Below are 17,039 nucleotides of genomic sequence, written 5' to 3'. Positions count from 1 at the left end.
CAAGGAGAGGGTCTTGAGGTTATCCAAGAGGCATTGTAGGGGAGAGTCGACCGGCAGAGAGGACACATTGCCCATGTCACAAAGTAGTATAAGGAGGAGGGAAGGGGACGCAAACTTGGTATAGAGGAGAAGGAAGGAGACGCAAACGTGGTATAAGGGAGAGGGAAGAAGATGCAAAGATAGTATAAGAGAGAAGGAGGAAACTGATTTATTGGTTAAAGGGGTGTCCCCGCTAGAGCCAAAAATCAGGAGTGCCTTAGTGGCAGGTTCGAGCTGCAGATTGGTTGTCACCGAATCCTGACAGTCCAGGCTCTCGTCCTGGACGGAGCCGTAGCAGTGGGAGACCTTGGCCAAGGCCTTTCGGGATCCCTCCTGGAGAGGCCGGAGACTCGCAGGGCCGGAAAGAGGGGAAAGAGAGAGACAGGGGAAGAGGGAGGAAGGGGAGGGTAAGCGTCTCTCTGGCGGCTGAGTCTTGAAGGTGTGAGGACTAGGACTTTAGGAGAGCCACCGAGGCCATGAAGGTCTGGGTGGGGTGTGATGTTCAGTTCTCTGTCTTGTGTCCCTGGAGGTTACACAGTCCTTTGAGGGAGACCTACAAAGCCTATGCTGGTGAACTACCACTGGGAAGGGAAGGGAATAATTTTGAACCCAGGAGTCTATTCTGCCCGAGGAAGGAGTCCCTGAGGGCCACCATGGCCTTGAAGGCTGTGGTGGGGTGCTTTCCTCCCCGCAGGTGGGCAAAGAGGTTTGCCGGACAGTCAACGGTCAATCCTCCTGACACCACCATTGGGTTTAGGACTCCAGGGAGGGGAGACTCACCAATCGAAGGCCGGTGGTGGATGGAGTTCTGGCGGTCGAGAAAATGGGTTCAGGCCTGGGTTCAGGCCATCTGATGAGTGGCACTTCCGAAGGAAGAGGGGCCCAAAAGTGGGTTTTAACCCTCTCCCGGGTTTCGGCACCAATGAAAGGAAAGTGACCACAACACTCGGAGCAACCAAAAGATCTTTATTGCAGCAGTGCAACAAAGAGAAAAGAAGGAAGGAAAGAAGGAGAGAGAGGGGGGCCTGGCAGGAGGGAGTTGTTATAGCCCAAATCTAATGGGGCCTCTGGGTCTGCAAGCTGCCTTGTTGGCCCAAGGGGGGTTGAGTGCTCAGCCTTGAGCGGGACTTGACACAAACAGGTGATAAAGGACCAGATAGAGGGGGGTTTGAGTGCGTGGGCTCTCTTGCAGCCAACATCTGTTCAGCCTGCCCTGCAGACAACACAGTTCAGCCTGCTCTGCACCCAACAGTAGTAATACTGGGGATTGAACCCAGGGGCCCTTAACCACTGAGCCATATCCCCAGCCCCTTTTATATTTTATTTTGAGACAGGGTCTTGCTAAGTTGCTGAGGCTGGCTTTGAACTCACAATCCTCCTGCCTCAGCCTCCCAAGCCTCTGGGATTACAGGCATGCACCACTGTGCCCAGCCTGATTTTATTATGACAATCACCATCATGAGTCACTTGATGACATTTATGTGCCACCTGCAGTGTCCCAGCATGAGGCACACAAAGATGCCCAAGGCCTGGTCCTGATGGCCAAGGGTGTGCAGGTTGGCTGGGGAGTTAGACACCCTCTTGTCTTTCAGACTCTAGTCCTACCCTCTTCCAGTTCTTGATTTATGTTGCAATCTGGGTGGCGTGGCACACCCCAGCTGTTTGGTCCTGTTCCTTCCTTGTGGAAATCCTGATCTGGTAAGACCTAGGTTTCTTCACATTGACAAACAAGTTCTATATGGGTCAGAGAGCAAATAGGTCAGGAACCCGGGTCCTGGGGTGCAGGTGTTCAACTCTACTTTCATAGCAGGAAAGTAGCCACAGACTGTTGTATAAATGTAGAGATGTGGCTGGGTACACTCCAGGGCTGTAGTTTGGGGATCCCAGCTGGACCACACCCAACACATCTCCGATGCTGTTTGCTCCAGTTATACCCACTGCCCACCCGAAACGTGCCTCCCTTCTCTCCTGTGTGCTTTTGGCTTACTGCTCTCTCTGCCTGAAACACTCTTCTTCTCACTCCTACCTGGATAAATGAGGCTTGTTTTCCTGGTTTCCGCTTAGCTCTGCATTCCTCCAGACAGCTAGTGTGCCAAGACAGGATGGGGACTTCAGCAGTGTAAGAGGTGACGGGCTGTGGCTTTGCACGCTCACACACAGCAGCTCTGCTCACACACAGAGGCCTGCAGTGGATGACAGGGACCTGTAAGAGATAACTGCAGTGGCAGAAGCAGGAAACACAGCAACGGGACGGAACAATCCCCCTTTAGGCTTAGGGCAGTGAAAGTCCCCATGCTGTGAGCTGAGAGTCCCTAGGCTGTTGATGAGCTAATACCTATGCAAGGAATGTCGAATGCACCCCCCAACAGAATTGCACCTACTCCCTTGCCTCAATGTGCCCCAAACTCACTTATGTATAAAAGTAAAAGCCCTGCTGTGCTCGGGGCTCAGACTTTGGGAATTATCCCTCTGGGCCATGGCGCCACTAATAAAGTGCTGCTTCCAGATCTCGGTGTCCTGACCCCCATTTCCCACTACACTTCATCCTGTCTTTCTGGTGCAGGTATACACTATTTTTTCCAACATGCTGCAAATACTGCCACCATAGGAATGCACTGTTACAGTGCCGGTTCACAGAGAGAAAATTCCCTGGAGATGGGGAAAAGAAGGTCTTTGTTCTATTGATTGATTTAATTTTAGGGAGAGCATCTGGTTCATGCCAAGCACCGTTCAAGATGGTAGAGTTTCGCCAATTAAAAAAAAAAAAAAGTATTACCTTTTCTTGGGGAACACAAAAAGGAATAAATAAGATCACAAATGCAGGTTTTTAAAAGTCTGTTCATGTTTAAGAAGTAATAAAATGAATTGATGAGGGAAGGGTGAGGTCGCCTGATTTAGGTGGTGCAGAGACTTCTTGTCTAAAACGGAAATGGAAGGGTGAGAAGGATCCCTCCAGGCAAAGAAGAGGAGGAAGGAGATTTCAGGGGAAGGAGACCGAAAACACAGGTCCTGTGGCTGGAAGGAGCTCAGCTCGTTTGGAGGGAGCCGGGGAGGCATGAGCTCCCGTAGACAGAAAAGGGTGGTTTCCTTTGTGAATTGAGTCCTGGCTTCCCTGGCAGGGGCTGGAAAATAGTGGATGCTCACTCAGCCACTGTGTTGAGTTGCCTTTCCCAAAGCACATCTGGAGATGAGAACTGTGGCTCAGGAGGTGGGCTGGGGTGGTGGCTCAAGAGGCAGGGAGGTGGGCTGAGGTGGTGGCTCAGGAGGCAGGGGGTGGGCTGAGGTGGTGTCTCAGGAGGTGGGCTGAGGTGGTGGCTCAGGAGGTGGGCTGAGGTGATGGCTTAAGAGGTGGGGAGGTGGGCTGGGGTGGTGGCTCAGGAGGTGGGGAGGTGGGCTGAGGTGATGGCTTAAGAGGTGGGGAGGTGGGCTGGGGTGGTGGCTCAGTGGTGGAGCTCTTGCCTAGCATGTGTGAGGCACTGGGTTTGATTCTCAGCACCACATATAGAAACAAATAATAAATGAAATAAAGATCCATCAACAACTAAAAATAATTTAAAAAGAAGTAGGGAGGTAATGCCGGAAACCAAATGATAGGGAGGAGGAGGCAGGAAGGGAGGAAGGTCAGCCACAGGAGCAGGTTGCTCCTTCTCATGGTGCAGCCTTAAAGAAATGGGGTCAGCCCCACCTCCACAATACACAGAGAGGCCAGAACACTGGCATCTTCACCCACCAGGCGACGTTGGTTGGAAGTAGCAGGGGTACTAACTTCCGGAGATTTCTACCTTGCTTTTCTGCCTTGTGTAGCCGAGCAGGCTCCTGCTGCTTGAGAAAGCGCCTGATGGAGGGACTCAGGCACCTGAGGGAGGAAGCCTCCGTGAAGCTCAGGTGGCCCCTAGAGAATGTGGGAAAGCCACCAACTGGCCCTGCTGTGGCAACTAAGAGAATAAGTAGCCGAGTGGATAAAGGAGTGCAAGAATGACTAATCGTATTCCAGAGAAATAAGCCTAAAGAAATGAAGGGCCCTGTCCCAGGGGACACCTGTGGTGGCAGTTGGGCAAGAGGATGGCAGATTGTGCAGATCTCTTCTCACCGAGGGGGGAGGCCCCATGTTGGAGTCTGGCGTTGGCCCTGGGGGGCGTATTCACATTCACACTCTGGGAATTGGCAAATGCTATAGGTCACAGCTGCAGCCCTGAAACCTAGTTGTGTCACACACAGCTTATTGGGAATGGGGGTGTCACTACTGGGTCCCAATTCCTTCCTTACATCCTGTGGCCTTGTTTTAGTCAGGGATGTTTTTATTTTTGTTTATTTTTTTTCTGCTCTGACTACAAGACCTGACAAGTACAATGTTAGGAGGAAAAGCTTATTTGGGGGCTCAGGGTTTCCGAGGTCTCCGTCCACAGACAGCAGGCTCCATTCCTCAGGGCTGGAGGGGAGGCAGGACATCATGGAGGAAGAGGGTGGTGGAGGGAAGCAGCTCACATGGTGATCAGGAAGCAGAGAGAGACTCCACTCTCCAGAGACAAATAGAGACCCCAAAGCCACGCCCCCAATGCCCCCTCCTCCAGCCACACCCACCTCCTCCAGCCACCACCCAGTTAATCCCATCAGGGGTCCATTCACTGGTTGGGTTAAGGCTCTCACCACCCAGTCATGTCTCCTCTGGACCTTCCTGCACCGTCTCACACGTGAGCTTTTGGGGGACACCTCACATCCACACCATAATAGGCCCGTTAGGTCCAAGGCATCCTTCCTGGGGAGGCTTGTATGCCAGGCCCTGGAGATGGTGCCCCTCCCTGGCTTCATGCAGAATGAGGGCAAGAGCCATTCATCCGTCTTATTTCCTGTCCTCCTCCAGCCAATTGTTTTCAACTCTGACTTGCAAATCCACCAGAAAGATTAATAGCATCTGCCACTGATATTTCTCATTAGCTCTCATTCCTTCCAAAGTGGGAGAGGCTTGCCCTTCTTCCCAGGGGGAAAAAAACCTGTGGAGCCATTACCTGTGCAAAGACCATCCCCGCCCTGGCCGATGGTGGCTTAGGGATGCCGATTACACTAGGAAATGCTGGGCTGTGCTTCTGTGCTCTCTCACCTGCCTGCATTTCTAATCAGGCTAACAAAAGAACTCTCTGTGGGCTAATTTTGCCCATTTGGAGAGTAATTTTTTTGTTGTTAGGAACAGAGTCATAGATCACCCCCAGACAGTGGTGAAACGAGAGCCTTTGCCGGAGATTTATGTAGGTCTCCTGACCTCGAGGGAGGTGACGGATTGGGCTAGTGGTTATGATGCTGATTATCTTTGGATGTGCTAGAGGGCAGGTGACTTTTTTCATTGTTTGAATCTGGAGCTTGAGGAAACCTGGGAGCACAACGATTTGATAATTCCCTTGATTGGGAAGATGGGCTTTTGTCCCCAGGGTTGTACCTGCAGTGTCTGTGAAGGTGAGCGACACAGCTTCATTACTAGAAAGGTGGGTACAGATGTGCAGAGTCCAGATTTTGGAGAAAATGACACCCCCCCCCTCTCCCACATCAGTGTCTTTATGCCCCTCATCAAGTTGTCTGTAGCCATTTGTTTTAGTCAGCTTTTTTGCCACTGTGATTTAAGGACCCGACCAGAACAACTGGAGAGGAGGAAAAGTTTACTTGGGGGCTCACGGTTTCAGAGATCTGGGTCCACAGACAGCAGCCTCCATTCCTCAGGGCTGGAGGGGAGGCAGGACATCATGGAGGAAGAGTGTGGTGGAGGGAAGCAGCTCACATGGTGATCAGGAAGCAGAGAGAGACTCCACTCTCCAGAGACACATAGAGACCCCAAAGCCACGCCCCCAATGCCCCCTCCTCCAGCCACACCCACCTCCTCCAGCCACCACCCAGTTAATCCCATCAGGGGTCCATTCACTGGTTGGGTTAAGGCTCTCACCACCCAGTCTCACACTGGAGTCCTCTGAACCTTCTTGCATTGTCTCACATGTGAGCTTTTGGGAACATCCCACATCCCAGCAGATGCACGCCTGTCATCCCAGCAGCTCAGGAGGCTGAGGCAAGAGAATGGTGAATTCAAAGCCAGCCTCAGCAAAAGCGAGGCCCTAAGCAACTCAGTGAGACCCTGTCTCTAAATAAAATGCAAAACAGGGCTGAGGTGTGATTCAGTGGTTAAGTGCCCCTGAGTTCAATTTCTAATACCTCCCTCACCCCAAGGAAAAAATTTAAAAAATAACTATAGTTAGTGGTATAAGAGGAAGAAGAAAAAAGAAGATGAAGTAGAAGATTCACACACATACCTGCCTACACACACCAGGTATTGGATCCAGGGGCACTCGACCATTGAGCCCCATCCCCAACCCTTTTATTTAGAGCCCTTCTATTTAGAGACAGGGTCTCCCTGAATTGTTTAGGGCCTTGCTAATTTGCTGAGGCTGGCTTTGAACTCATGATCCTCCTGCCTCAGCCTCCTGAGCCGCTGGGATCACAGGCATGTGCCACCACTCCCCGTCAGGAGAAGATATTTTAATATTTGTTGAGGATTATGAGCCTGAGGTGTTCTCTCAGTTAATATGGACAACAATCCTACGAGGTAGGCAGTGTCCATCTCAAACCCTTTGACCATCCAACTACCAAATTGATGTTTTGTCGGCTTCTTGAACTTGTCACACTTTTCCTCCCTGAGGACTGTCACATAAGCTGCTCCCTCTGCCTGGGGCACTTCCTCTCCTACATTTTGCATGGCTTCCTCTTCTTTATCTTCTAGTTCTTATATCCCATATAACATCCTTTCTGTCTAGAACAGCTTCCCCTTCAATCATTATATAGACACAATTTCTAATGATTTTATTTGTATATTCTTTGGGGTTCTCTCTCCTTCAAGCAGCATTAAGCTCCATGATAGCCAGAGAACTTCTTTCCCTGTCTCTTCCCTGGTGTGCTGATCTTTCTGCACTCAGCAGCAGGAATACAGTTGAGTCGACCATTAAACATCTGCTGAAGGAACCAGTGGCTCAGCCCTGATTTATCAGAGGTGGTTACTGGGATGGGGAGTATGGCAGGACAGGATGGGAACTTTAGGTGCGTAAGAGGTGACAGGCTGTGGCTTTGCACGCTCACACCCAACAGCTCTGCTGACTGACATTTAACCAAAGAGGCCTGCAGTGGCTGACAGGTACCTGTGACAGATAACTACAGTGGCAGATGCAGGAAACACAGCAGTGGAGACAGAACAGTCCCCTGCTTTGGCTTAGTGCAGTGAAAGTCCCTAAGCCGTATGATCTAGGAGTCCCTAGGCTGTTGACAAGCTTGTACAATATATCAGGAATGTAGAATGCACCCTCCAATAGAATGGCACCACCCCGGGGCCTTAATGTCCCCCAAACTCACTTATGCATAAGTAAAAGCCCTGCTGTGCTCGGGGCTCAGACTTTGGGACTCATCCCTCTGGGCCATGGCACCACTAATAAAGTGTTGCTTCTGGATCTTGGTGTCCTGACCCACATTTCCTGCTATAGGCGAAATACAGTCATCTACCCAGTGTCCCCTGGCTAGCAATTGGCTCCAACTCGAATCTGCCTAACTCCAGAACTGCCCTGCTCTGTCACTTGGAGTGAAATGGCTGAGGGAGGACTAGAAAGGGAACTGCCTTCATTTCCTCCCACTTTACATTGGCTCTGCAGCACGAAGAGAATCTCGACAGCTACCCCAAGAGCTGTGTGTCCCCTTTGCCTTGATGGTTCTATTTACAGGACCAGGCCCCCCCCCCGCCCCCCGCCCGGTCTGATGCACTGTAGGGGAGCTGACTTCACTCTCTCAAACATGGAATCCTCGTCCCTGTAATGAGCTAATCACTCAGCAGGATCTGACTCTTCCTGTGTCCTGCCGACATTATCCGCTTAATCCTCACCAAAACCATGTGAATTTCATGTCGGTCACACAGTATGATTTCCCTTTAATCAACCTGAAAGCCACAGGTATCACATTTACCTGGAGTCTAATGCTTTGTGTTCTCAAAGCTCAATAAAGGCTCCAAGAAAAAAAAAAAAAAAAAAAACTAATGGTGTACATGGTTTCAATAGTTGGGTGCCTCCTTTCCACACCTATAACTCTTTGAACAAGTTAAATACATACTTATCATTCCCTCTTAAGTTTCACGTGGCGGTATTCATCAGACCCTGCTACCTGATACACAACTTTAATATGAGATGAAAAGCCAAGGTAGTTTCTACATAACTATTAAGCACTGAACTGAACAAGATTCATCTTCAGGTGCTTTAACTTGAACTTGAACTTGATGTGTTTTAAATGCCCCTCCAAGGAATTTTTTTTAATTACAAATTTGTGAAGTGGTTAAGTGTGATTAAGTGATTATTCTATTTCTATTTTCTATTCTGTTTTTTGGGGTGGTTTTTTTTTTTTTTTTTTTTGTTACCAGGGATTAAACCCAAGGCATTTAACCACTAAGCCACATCCCCAGCCCTTTTAATTAATTAATTTATTTTTGAAACAGCGTCCCATTAGGTTGCTTAGGTTCTGGATAAGTTGCTGAGGCTGGCTAGAGATCCTCCTGCCTCAGCCTCCCCCAAGCTGCCTCCCAAACTTTTAACATAGGAATATTAAGCTTCACACGCTCATCACAACACTGTTGTCTTCAGGAAATATGATCATGTGTGTTACATGTTGGGCACAACAACTGGCCCATCAAATGGCCACAGTGGCCAATGCTACCACGTGTACTTTTTTGGTTATACTGAATGCTGAAGTGTATCCTTCAGTTATCCAAAGGCTCTTACCCTGAGAAATGCATATGTGCAAATATCACACAAATCTCTCTGTGAATTAGGAGAGGGTGGCACATAAGTATATATTCCTCTTTTTAAATTCTAGCAGGCTGCGTGTGGTGGCACATACCTGTAATCCTGGTGACTTGGGAGATTGAGGCAGGAGGATCACAGGTTCACGGCCAGACTCAGCAACTTAATTTTCTCAGCAGTTGAGGGAGCTTTATAAAATGACCCTGTTTTACAGATTAGGAAACTTAGAGCCAGAAAGAGTTCTCTCTACAGCTACAGTCCAGGGCTTCAGACTCCATGGTAATTTCTAGAAGAAGTCTTACCACAAATGCTATTTTGACATGGTAGAGGGGGTGGGATATCCAGTATTATATGATGAAATATAGATTCAACTACTGAACAATTAAAATCACTTTCTCCTTATTCCCCATTCCTACTGATAATGAAATTATTTGGCCATGAAAAAAATCAGCAAATCTGCACCCCAGGGACAGAGATGGGGGTCCCCTTCAGCCTTGCTGTTCTGTACTTTATTCCCAGATTATGGAGTGGGCTGGAGTGGCCTCTGAATGCCTGTAACCCTATGGGTTAGGTAGACTATGAAGGAAAGCAAGCACTCTGAAAAAATCTGTTGCTAGGATGTTGACTCCCGAGAGCTGAGGGTTGTGTGGATTTGCCTAGGGAGTGAATCTAAATTTCCTACCTTTTGGCCTGGAACAACTTATCACAGCACCTACTATTTACAGTAATAATGTCTGCTAATATTTGTTGAGTGCTAACACTGTGTGGGGAGGATCTGTTCTAAATGCTTCACACTCATTAGCATATATGAATATATCTTGCTTCCTACATCTAATATATATATATATATATATATATATATATATATATATATATATATATATATATATATATATATATTTTTTTTTTTTTCCTTAATGGAGCTGGTTTTTTGTTTTGTTTTGTTTGGTACCAGAGGCACTTGACCACTGAGCCACATCCCCAGCCCTTTTTTATATTTTATCAGAGACAGGGTTTTTGCTGAGTTGCTTAGGTCCTCACTAAGTTGCTGAGGCTGGCCTTGAACTCGTGATCCTCCTGCCTTAGCCTCTCAAGCTGCTGGAATTACAGGTGTGCACCACTGCGCCTGTCTTGTTTCTAGTTTTTAAATACTGATTTAAATACAAATAAAACTGTCCACCAAACATTCCCTGTGAAGGATTCATAAGGCATTGTGATCATTAACTAGTCTCTTCCATGGGTGACCCATTAGCACACGGCTTTCCAGGTCATTGACTGTGACATTACGTCTCCTCCCTCTGATGCATGGCAGCTCTTTACACACTGAGAAGGGACACAGCCCTGGTCCCCAACAATTCCTCTAGCTCACCAGATGATTCTCTAGACCTCACCATCGTTGCAAGTTTCAAGCCCCAGCCTTAACCAAATATGAGGGAGCTCTTTGAAAGGACCACAGCCACCCTTGAGCCAGACCCTAAACTCCTAATTTTAATTATTATATATAATTAATGCAGATATAAAATAAAATAGATAAAATACAAAATATTAAATATATAATAATATGCATAACAAATCATATTAAATAGAATGTATTAAAATATTACACATAAATATGTAATAAAATATATAAAATATCATTCTATAAAATAAATATTAAAATTTAAAAATATATCATATATAACATATATGCATTACATATTTTTAAAATATATAAAAACATAAAAATATCATATGTAAAATATATATAAATAAATAATATTATAAATAAATATATATATGATATATACCATATATAAATAAATTATATCATAAGTAAGTATTCATATATCATGTATCATGTATATGATTTTATTTCACGTACATAATTTAATTTACATATTTAGGTCAACGCCGTCCTAATGGCACCTTCCCTCTCTCTCTCCCCGACAGCTTTTTGCCATCTTTGCATTTGCAACATGCGGTGGCTACTCTGGAGGCCTTCGGCTCAGTGTGGACTGCGTCAACAAGACAGAAAGTGACCTCAGCATCGACATAGCCTTCGCCTACCCCTTCAGGTAGGCCGTGGCCCTTTGCTCCCCGGCTTCCCAAAGAGGGGGCTTTCTTCCATCTGGGGTTTCTCCCAGGGGCTTCTGGGTACACTGAAAGGACCCTGCTCACACCCGTGAGATTCCCAAAGGGGTGTCCCCCCGCTTCCCCACCCCAGAAGGATCATGAGTTGTACCTGCAAGTCAGAATGGACGGTCCTCCAAAACAAAACAAAACAGAAAAATACCCCCAACAAAATCAACTTATTACCCAGGATATTGGGGGCGATCAATACAGCTACCCCAGTTCTACAGTTCTCCTCCATTCCATTTCTCCATCCTTAGGGTTTCCAAATTCTCTCCAGGTTGGTGTCACCTTTCATATCCTATTGACTATGCAGTTCTGGCTATTTAATGCATTTAATAATATTAATACTGAATACTTTTCCCTGGGCCGGGCACTCTGCTCAGCCGGTTGACCTGTGTAATTGCATTACATCATCACACTGACCCTGAAAGGGTGTACTATCACCCTCTCCATCCACAAATGAGGAAACTGAGGCGCAGGTGTGTTTGCTCATATTCCCTTAGCCAGTGAGAGATGGGGTCAGTGTTTGAGCCCCCCTGTCTTGAGCCAGGGCTCAGATCTCTATTGATACACTTAAACTGTGAGGAGTGTAAGCCTCTTTACAAATTCAGCATGAAAGACCATGCCTTATCTATGTTTGGGTCCTGTATACTAAATGATGGCTCAATGCCTATCCCAAACCTCACATCTTTTGATTCGGATCTATAGAGCCAAAGTGGATTAATTGAACTCAAGGAAAATATGGTGAATTTATGTAAAACTCCCATATAATTGGCATCAAATTACGGGTCTGTTTTTCAAAAACAACATACAATGCATTATATTGACATCTTGTTACTATACTCTCCTGTTCCTTTCAACTAACGAATGTTTGCTAGTATTCATTTTGTACCAAGCATGGTGCTGGTGCTATGATTACAGAAAACGAGTAAAAATTGGCACCCCCACACTTAAAAAAAAAACAGATAAGTACAGTGTTTTTCAAGACTATTTTCATGGAGACCTAGATAACTAATGTTACTAAATGGAAAGAAATGAAGGAGGAAAAATAGGAAAGGAGAAGAGGTGGGAGAGAAAAAGAGTCACTGGGAGGAAGAGTGTTAAAGTAGAATCAAATCTAAGAAATACTTTTTAGCACTTTTTTTTTTTTTTTGGTACTGAGGATTTAACCCAGAAGTGCTTTACCCCTGCGCCACATCCCAGCTCTTATTTATTTATTTATTTTATTTTGATACTGGGTCTCACTAAGATGCTTGGGACCTCACTAAGTTGCTGAGACTGGCCTCAAACTTGCAATCCTCCTGCCTCAGCCTCCCCAGTCACTGGGATTACAGGTGTGGGCCGCCACGCCTGGCTAGCACTTTAGCTTTCTAATGCTCATTTTGAAATCATCTAAAGAAGCACGGTATTCCCCCCAAATACACAAAAACTCATTTTTTCCCCACTGGATATCTCAGAGGCTTTGTATATCATGGAATGTACCTTTTCAATATTGGTCTATCAAACTTTTCCTAGTCTAAGACAAAGCGGCCTCAATTCATAGGTAATGAATCACAGAGAAGTGACATTTATACCAATATTCTGACTGTTAAATTTTAAGATTTGCAGACACCCTTGCACCAGGACTGTTTTTAACTAATTACAGAGTAGAGCTCAGAAATACTAAGCATGTCATCCGTGGCAATCTGGTGGTGATAGCTAGCTGTGCTGGTGGATATGGGCTGGGGGTGTTTGACACTTCTGAAAGTTCTAGATGAAGCCTTTGGCTTGTGGAGGAGAGTGGCCATGCTGATGCCTGCTCACCCAAGAGCATTCAGGATCTAGGGTCAGAGTGGAGAATTGGCAGTGGACAGGAGATGGGCATGGGATGTTCACTAACCTCAGTCAATAATCCATTAAGTCAGAGTCAGTAGCAGTGGCACACGCCTGTAATCTCAGCAGCCTGGGAGGCTGAGATAGGAGGATCATGAGTTCAAAGCCAGCCTCAGCAACATCAAGGTGCTAAGCAACCCAGTGAGACCTTGTTTCTAAATAAAATGCAAAATAGGGCTGGATGTAGGGCTCAGTGATTGAGTGTCCCTGAGTTCAATCCCTAGTACCCCTCCCCACCCTGTAAAACAGTCAAGGTTGGGAGGACATGAGCTTGAAGCTCTGGGATGGTCCTCCTGGGCTCTCTTCCTCTGCCACACAATGGTCCATCCCCATCATCCCATACCCTGAAGACTCTCCAATACCTCCTGGGAAGCCCCAGTCTCCTAAAAGCAATGTAAAACCCACTGTTCAGGAAGAAAGGAGCCTTTTATCACAGGGCCTCAGCAACTTAGCCAGGCCCTGTGTCTAAATAAAATATAAAATGGGCTGGGGATGGGGCTCAGTGGTTGAGTGCCTCTGGTACAAAAAAAAAAAAAAATTTAAATGCTGGGGGTGTAACTCACTGGTAGAATGCCCCTGGGTTCAATTCTCAGTAAGGCAAAAAATTCATGTGCTCCTAAAACTTCACAAGCCAATGTCAATGATTTGCTCATAACCCGAGAAATAAGAGCATTCAGTGTCTTCTGTTCAGTTTGTTGCAAAGATGAGGACAACAAATTCAAATGCCAAGTCATCTGAACAAAAACAGTTATTTTGCAAATGACAGATCAAAGAAAGCTACTGAAGTGGTTATCAGACAAATATTTCAAGATGTAAAATAATGTCAATTAGAAAAATCCTAGCTAACTCACAAAATACCCAAGTGCTGCTTTTGATAACTTGGCCCAAATAGGCAATTCCTTTTCCACCTCCACACATGTGTATTTTTGACTTGTGCTTTCTTTTGGGGCGGGGGTACCATAGATTAAACTCAGGGGCACTCGGCCTCTGAGCCAAATCCCCAGCCCTATTTTGTATTTGATTCAGAGACAGGGTCTCCTGAGTGGCTTAGCACCTCACTGTTGCTGAGGCTGGCTTTGAACTTGCAATCCTCCTGACTCAGCCTCCAGAGCCTCTGAGATTACAGGCGTGCACCACCACGCCTGGCTTAACTTGTACCTTTATCAGAAAGAATTTCCATTCAACAACCTGTTATTTTACTGTGGAGAGAAAACATTTTTCACCTGGCCTTCCTTTTGATTTGTGAGTAAAACACATAGTTTTCTCATCCAGTATAATATGCTCTGTTGGTATGCAGTTTGCTTGATGAATTGGGAGTAGGGTCCTTCTGGACTCAGTACTCTACTTTCTTTATAAGCCAAAGCGTGAAATGCTAGGCAGCCATTGAATGTCATTTTCTCAATATTTAAAGATATGTAAATATCAATGAAAGATCAGTAGAATGGAGGAAAGGGACCAGGAGTGAGAAGAGGTGGGGGGAGTGCTGGAAAGTGATTCTGACCAAATTATAGGGTTCTATCGTGTGCATGGACAGATATGTAGCAACAATCCCACCATTATCTCCAGTACAATGCACCAATAAAAAAGTAGGGGAAAAAAGATACGTGAAATACACTCTGCATAGAATACAAGACTATATACTGTGTCATGATTTTGATTTGTTTTATGCAGGCAGGCTGGAGCAGATATTACCACTGCCGTCCATCTGCCCTATCTCCGTACCATTCATGCCTACCCTTCTCACTATAAGCCCCCATAACCATTAAATATTTTTCTTTTTTGGGGTGGGGAGGGCAGGGATGGTTACCAGAATTAAACCCAGGTGAGTTAACCACTGAGTTGCTTAGGGCCTGGCTTTTGCTGAGACTGGATATGAACTTGCCATCCTCCTGCCTCAACTTCCTGAGCCACTTGGGATTATAAGTGTGTGCCACTGCATCCGGCAAATATTTTTGTTTATTGCAGAATCTTGACTGATCAATAGGCAGGACAGGCCAGAAATCCTGGGAAGTGAATGTCCCCTACAGTAGCCTTCATGCAATGACCAGCCCTTGGGTGGTACAACTCTAAGGCATATTCTGTCCCTTTGCAGGGTCACTCAGCAGGCCGACTCCACCTACAGTGCAGATCTGATCACCAACAAGCTTTGATTATCTTCTTTTCCTGTCCCATCTTACTTTGCAATTGCCCTGTTGGTGTTTGTAAAGACGAATCCTCTCCAAATGAGTCGCACTCAAATCCTGACCTCAGGGTCTGCTCCTAAGAGGTTGAACCTAAGATGCTGGCATTGCTTGAGAAATCTATCATCATTAAGGAAGATCAATCAATCAATTAATCAGTCAAGTAGATCCTCACTTACTCTAGCTATGAATCATGTTACAAAGTGTTGCATATGCCAAACTAACAAACAAACAAAAGCTTAGCTGTGTAATGTTGAGAAAACTCATTTATCATTCCTATTCCTTGTCTGTGGAGCAGAGATAGAATGACCTCTTTCACAATAACGTTAAATATATTAAATGAAATACATGCAAAATGTTTAAAATAAGGCCTGGCATTTGGTGAGTTTTCTTTTAGTACATTATTTTATTTCATAATCAAGTAAGAGTAATTAAAAATAAACGAGAAAACTAAAAAATAATTATTCTAGTTAATTCACAAACAAATGATGTGTTCCATCCCCAGCCCTTTTTAATGTTTTATTTAGAGACAGGGTCTTACTAAGTTGTTCAGGGTCTCACAAAGTTGCTGAGGCTGGCTTTGAACTCATGATCCTCCTGCCTCAGCCTCCCAAGCTGCTGGGATGACAGGCATGCACCAACACATCAGGCCAACCTTTTCCTTACATTGTATTTTATCCAAAATCACAGCAACTCCCACGATAAGCAGGGCCTAAATGCAGACACTAAAATGTGCACCTACTTTATTGCCTAACATTGATTGATTTGCTTTTAACTCTCTAATGTTTATTTAGGAGGCTCTGTGAGGTATTATTATGAGTCCAATTTTTTTTTCTTCTCACTAAACTTCAAGGAGAAATGAAGTGACAGATGGAGAAGTCATCGGGGCACTAATGCGGTATCTGGGAGGTTGCTTGGCATCAGTGAGGGAGGAGAAACGAGGCTCAGCCTGACCCTTGTGATCCCTGGAACAGAGACTTCAAAGGGTGGGTGCCGGTACTGAGGAGAGGCCAGCTGGGCTGCCCAGCAGGGCACGGGCTGCATAACAGGGCCCTTCCCTCACCTCATGAATCCTCCCTGGCTCCGTGCTCCTCTTTGGAACCCGGGGGTAGGTGGAAATAACTGTCAGGAAAGCTGGGGGAGCAGGGCCATCATCTAGCAATGCCGGCTCTGCCCGGGTGGGAACAGGAGGAATATTCATGCCCAAGAGTGATTATGATAAGCATTTTTTTTTTAACCAAAAAGAGCCAGTTTGGGGAAAATAAAAATGTTAAGGGCTGCAATTTTTTACGTCTTGTGTTCAGGAAATGCTTCGTTTGCAATTACATTTAAGCATTCGTTTATGGTTTCTCATTACCAAAAAACGCCCCTCTTTCTGGCTAAAAGGGTAGAAACTTTCTGACGACAGGATGTCATTTTAATGTTGTGCCCCAAACTAAATTTTCTGGGGAAGATGAGACTTGGTGGCTTCGTGGAAATGTGGGCTGCAGGGTCCAGGGCAATTTCCTGGCTTCAATCCAAGCTCTGCCACGCAGGGGGTGGACGGGTTACAGATTCCCAGCCTGAGAGGAGGGCTGGGCAGTGAGCCCTGTGGAGCCCAGGACCCCCGGGCTCCCTTACTGTAAAAGGAAAGAATAATGGAATCTCGCTCCTGCTCTAGCAAGGGCCTCTCCTCTAGATAATGCAAGCTAATCAGGTAGGAGAGTCTGGCTCGTATCAAGCGGTCCCTGAATTGCATCATTGCTGTTACCATTAATAACAGGGTCTAGCAGAAGGATTGGGCGTCAGAGTTCCGCAGTAGGCCAAGGACAAGACATTTTTGAGGATGAAGAAAGGAATAATCATTTGTAGAGAATGTTTGTAGGAATCACAAAAATTTATACAAATGTGCACAATGACTGTTGGCATGGAAGACGTTAATTAGTGAGTGATAAATTAATCTATACCCTACCCCACGGGGCCCTCCCAGCCTGTACAAATGCCAGGTTGAAATGCTTTAGGTGCAAGGCTCTCTAAAAGGAGAGTGGTG

The 17,039-nt window shown here is 46.0% G+C and overlaps 1 protein-coding gene across 1 annotated transcript in view; it reads left to right on the top strand.

Annotated features, from left to right (window-relative positions):
• The window catches only part of Synpr (synaptoporin), a 346,185-nt gene that overhangs the window by 200,390 nt on the left and 128,756 nt on the right, over nucleotides 1-17,039 (top strand). The window contains exon 3 of the mRNA XM_077795612.1: nucleotides 10,776-10,900. Within this exon, the coding sequence (XP_077651738.1) occupies nucleotides 10,776-10,900 (125 nt within the window). The remainder of the gene's footprint in view (nucleotides 1-10,775; nucleotides 10,901-17,039) is intronic.

This window comes from Urocitellus parryii, chromosome 3 (genome assembly GCF_045843805.1).
Source record: "Urocitellus parryii isolate mUroPar1 chromosome 3, mUroPar1.hap1, whole genome shotgun sequence".
NCBI classification, from domain to species: domain Eukaryota; kingdom Metazoa; phylum Chordata; class Mammalia; order Rodentia; family Sciuridae; genus Urocitellus; species Urocitellus parryii.
Note: the sequence above shows the minus strand (reverse complement) of the source record. Positions and strands in the feature narration are given on the sequence as shown.